Source organism: Babylonia areolata, chromosome 7 (assembly GCF_041734735.1).
Source record: "Babylonia areolata isolate BAREFJ2019XMU chromosome 7, ASM4173473v1, whole genome shotgun sequence".
In the NCBI taxonomy this organism is placed as follows: Eukaryota; Metazoa; Mollusca; class Gastropoda; order Neogastropoda; family Buccinidae; genus Babylonia; species Babylonia areolata.
Window position 1 is genome coordinate 8636052 of NC_134882.1, and position 5000 is coordinate 8641051.

General features: G+C 48.0%; 1 protein-coding gene and 1 long non-coding RNA gene across 2 annotated transcripts in view; both read right to left on the bottom strand.

The window, feature by feature from the left end:
• The window catches only part of LOC143284328 (teneurin-m-like), a 247677-nt gene extending 245471 nt beyond the window's left edge, over positions 1-2206 (bottom strand). Inside the window, exon 1 of the mRNA XM_076591037.1 lies at positions 1930-2206. Coding sequence (XP_076447152.1) covers positions 1930-2164 — 235 coding nt within the window. The 5' untranslated portion in view covers positions 2165-2206. The remainder of the gene's footprint in view (positions 1-1929) is intronic.
• A 151-nt stretch (positions 2207-2357) lies between these two features.
• The window catches only part of LOC143283693 (uncharacterized), a 109262-nt gene continuing 106619 nt past the window's right edge, over positions 2358-5000 (bottom strand). Inside the window, exon 4 of the long non-coding RNA XR_013055441.1 lies at positions 2358-2572. This is a non-coding gene — a long non-coding RNA (uncharacterized LOC143283693). The remainder of the gene's footprint in view (positions 2573-5000) is intronic.

The window sequence follows — 5000 nt, forward strand, 5'->3', positions numbered from 1 at the left end:
TGTACACGCTGATCTTTGTGTCTTTCTTCAGGTGTTTGTTGTTCCACACTCTCTTGTACAGCCTGCCGAATGCGCTGTTTGCCTTTGCAAGTCTGTTGTCGATCTCCTTGTCGATCTTGGCGTCAGACGAGATGGTGCAGCCTAGGTAGCTGAACTGGTGGACCGACTTCAGCTCTGTCTCACCGATGTTGATGTGAGGAGCGTGGAATTCTTCCTGTGGGGCAGGCTGGTGGAGAACTTCCGTCTTTTTCAGACTGACTTCTAGGCCGAAGAGCTGCGCAGCCTCTGCGAAGCAGGACGTTATACGCTGCAGGGCCGCTTCTGTATGGGCGACGAGGGCAGCATCGTCGGCAAACAGAAGCTCTCTGATGAGTTGCTCCAGTGTCTTGGTGTGGGCCTGTAGCCGCCTCAGGTTGAATAGGCTGCCATCAGTGCGGTATCTGATGAAGATACCGTCGTCGTCGCCAAGATCTTCAGTGGCCTGTTGGAGCATCATGCTGAAGAAGATCGTGAAGAGGGTCGGCGCGAGGACACAACCTTGTTTCACTCCATTTCCAATTGGGAAGGGCTCCGAAAGGTCGTTGCTGTGTCTGACCTGTCCACGCTGTTCCTCATGTAGTTGGATGACCATGCTGAGGAATTTTGGGGGGCATCCTAGACGTTTCATGATCTCCCACAGACCTTTTCTGCTCACGGTGTCGAAAGCTTTCGTGAGATCGACGAATGTCGCATACAGTCCTTTGTTCTGTTCCCGACATTTTTCTTGTAGCTGTCTGAGAACGAAGACCATGTCAGTGGTGCCTCTGTTGGCTCTAAAGCCACACTGACTCTCTGGGAGATGTTCTTCGGCGATAGTAGGCACCAGCCGATTTAGGAGGACTCTGGCGAGGATCTTGCCTGCGATGGAGAGCAGAGTTATCCCCCTGTAGTTGGAGCAGTCCGACACCGAAAACCGCATCTTCCCCCGACCGCGCAACTCCCAACCAGCACTACCACCCACCACCCACCACCCACAACTACCATAAACAACACAACTACCTCCCACGGCAACACCCCTCCACACCACCTATTACAACACCCCCCCCCCACAACCCATAACGACACAACCCGCACCCACCTACCCACACATCACTACCACCCACCACCCACAACCACCATAAACAACACCCCCCCGCCCCCCCCCCCCCCCCGTCCCCCCTACAACCCAACACCCCCTTCCCTCCACCACACAACCCATAACAACACACCCCGCCGGCATCCACCCACGACCACACACACACCACTACCACCCACCACCCACCCCACCCCCACCGCAACCCCTAACAACCCAACATCCGCCCCACCCCACCCTATCCCATACCACCACCTACAACCACACAACCCTCCCAATACCACCCACAACCACATTACACACCTCCTCCTACTACCCACTACCACCACCGTCCCCCCCCCCCCCCCCCCCCCCCCCCCCCCCCCCCCCCCCCCCCCCCCCCCCCCCCCCCCCCCCTCTCACCACCACATGTTAAACAGTCATCAGTGATGGTCTACATCAATAAATATCGCATTCGCGGAACACGTCGATCCAAAGCTGAGCCGTTTCCCTCTCGTTGCTATGGTTTTAAGCGTTATTATGTAGTTACATCAAGGAGAGGTCATGCTAGCCGATTAATCAAGAACAGCCAGATACTGGTCTTGGACAGTGTTTCAGGTAAACGATCGCTAATCATTACATCCCCATCCCCTATCTCAACCCCATCCCACACCTACCCCTTACCCCTTACCTCTGGCCGCAACCCACACACCCACACCCACTCCACACCCCCCACACAAATCCCCACCCATCCTCACCCACCCACCCCCTTTCCTCACACACACACACACACACACACACACACACACACAACACAACACAACACAACACAGACTCACCCAGTCCGGCCAGCTTCTTGTCGTGGTGGGCGACCTTCACCTCCTCGTAAGGTCGGAGGTTGTCGTCCGAGTGGAAGTCGTCCTCGTCCGAGCTGCTGCTGCTGCACGAGGGATGCTGCTGGTGCTGGGCGCCCGCGCGTGCCTTGAGCCGCAGTCTGCGCCCGCTGGCTCCCTTGTTGCTGCTGCCCCCGGCCCCTCGCGGGCGTGTGGGGGGCAGAGACGCAGAGGAGTCCATTATTTCTTCTTCTTTTTTTCCCCCCTCCCTTATGAGGCGGTGGTGTTGGGGTTTATAGGGGTGGGGGGTGGGGGGAGCGAGGGAAGCAGGGAAGAGAGAGTGTTTGAATGTGTGTGTTTAGTTGGGTTTTTGTTTGTTTGTTTGTTTGTTGTTGTTGTTTAGAGGAAGCGAGGGGTTGAAGGTGGGCGGGGGTGTAGGAGGAAGTTTTTGAGGGTGGACTATATGAGAGAGGGGTTTATGGGAATGCTGGATGGGGTTGGGGTTTAAGGGATGAAAAAGGCGGTGGTGTGATAGGTCACAGCATCACTCGGGGGTGGGGGTGGGGGTGGGGGTTGTAGTGAGAGTGGTTGGTCTGTCTGGTGATGATGGATGGATGGTGGCGAAGGGGCGGGGATCTCAGTCTTGGGTCTGAAAGAAATTGACAAGAAGAAGAAGAATGTTATGAATGAAAGCAAACTGATACATTTTATTGAGTAACTCAAGGTGAATGAGAAAAACTCAGCACTTATGGTAAACAAAAATCGAATGATTTATTGAATAACACACTAACTAAACAAACAGCAACACCCTTAGTAACAACGGGTATCATAAAAATAAATAAATAAATATATAAATATATTAATTAATTAATTAATTAATTAATTAAAAACGCAAACTGGCAGGACGACAGATAGACACAGACTGGTAAATACGATGTTTTGTATCGTACTTCAATACTTTTTTTTTTTTTTTTTTTTTTGTCACAGCAGATTTCTCTGTCGTGGAATTCAGGTTGCTCTCTCCACAGAGAGAGTGCGTCACCACAGAACAGCGCCACTCCCCCCCCCCCCACCCCACCCCCTTTTTTTTCAGCCCGCAACTGTACATGTTTCCCTATCAAAGTGAGTTTGTTTTGTTTGTTGTTGTAGTTGTAGCTGTTGTTGTTGTTTTCTACTTTTTTTCTTTTTTTTCTTTTTTTTTTTGCGGCCAGGGACAACCCATTTTGTTGCTGTGGGGTCTACTATTACGAGCGCTTAGTGTACATTGCTGAACACGAAACCTCAGGTTTATCGTCTCATCCGAATGACCACCGTCCAGACCACCTACCACCACTCAAGGTCTCGTGGAGGATGGAGGGAGGGGGGAGAGAGGGGAGGCCGGGAGGGTGGGGGGTGGGGGGAAGGAATTCTGGCGATTGTGGGATTCGAACCGGTACCCGATTCTCTCGATTTTTTTGTTTTGTTTAAATAATCTTTAATTGTTCAACAGTACACATGATTACAATGCAAACAATGACAAAAGAGCATCACCAAGCTTAAAGCTTATACTGTCTTCACAACGTTGCACTTCAATTTTTAACATGACGGCTGATGAACCATATTATTATCAATTGTATCAAATAACATTCATAAACAGTAAGTAATGAAATAATGAAATAAAACAAATAAACAAATAATACATAATAAATATAGTAAAAATAATGCTAATATCAGTATCAACATGAGATTAAATTTATTGTCACCAGAGGAATCGGCCTGATAGAAGAGAAACACGAAGGAAAAAAAAAGAAAAGAATGGTGGGTGGGGGGGGGGGTACCAGAGGGGAGAGAAGAAATTCTAACAGCTCATTGGCCAATCCATTCAACTTTGAATATTTGGATTCTCTCGATTCCTACTAAGCGGACCGCCGCGGTTACCATTATCATTTTGAGTATGCAATGTGTGTGTGTGTGTGTGTGTGTGTGGCTGTGTGAGTGTGTGTTTTTAAAGGTTCCTTGTTATATAAATTATGTATTTTATAACCAAGGTTTAACTTTATGATTGAGACTTATTAACTAATGTATTTGCATGTCGAACCTTCGTGTTTTATAATCATTGTTAACAAGTCTTCTGTGATGTTGATGGTGCCCTGCCCCTCCCGTCCATCACACCTAACAATTTTCCGGCCATGTTTGTGTGTGTTTTTTTAATTTTAAAATGCTAGAACGAATGTCTTCACTTTTACAAGTTAGAATGAGGGTTTGTTTGTTGTTGTTGTTGTTGTTTTACGACGAGCTTGAAGACGAATTTCTGTACTCTGTATCAGACAATAAAGTGAGTGATTGATTGATAAAAACCCATTGAAAATGTGTGAGTGGTTTAAACTAGTCAAAGCAAGTTGATCTGTCGACAGGTAAAGGTGAGAATGTGAACGAATAGGAAGAAGAAGAAGAAGAAGAAGAAGAAGAAGAAGAAAAGAAAAGAAATGTAAGTAAACCCGAAAAGAAGCTTTGAAGAAATAACTGTGTATATCTAGCGATATACGGCCCTCATGAGACTGACAGACAGACAGACACAAAGAGACAGACAGAGAGTCACACAGACAGACAAAGAGACAGACAGAGAGCCAGTCAGACAGACACACAGAGACAGACAGACAGACAGAGACATAGAGACAGACAGAGAGCCACACAAACAGACAAAGAGACAGACAGAGAGTCACACAAACAGACAGAGACAGACAGAGAGTCAGACAGACAGACAGACAGAGAGTCAGTCAGACAGACACACAGAGACAGACAGACAGAGACATAGAGACAGACAGAGAGTCACACAGACAGACAGACAGAGAGTCAGTCAGACAGACACACAGAGACAGACAGACAGACAGAGACATAGAGACAGACAGAGAGTCAGACAGACACACAGAGACAGACAGAGAGTCAGTCACACAGACACACAGAGAAAAGCAAGAGAGAAACAGCAACCAAAACGAAATATACAAGGAAAGCTGCACAAGTGGAAAAACAAAACAAAAAAACCCCAACAAACCCCACATGCAAAAAAAGCACCGATGAAAAACAAAACAAAACAAAGG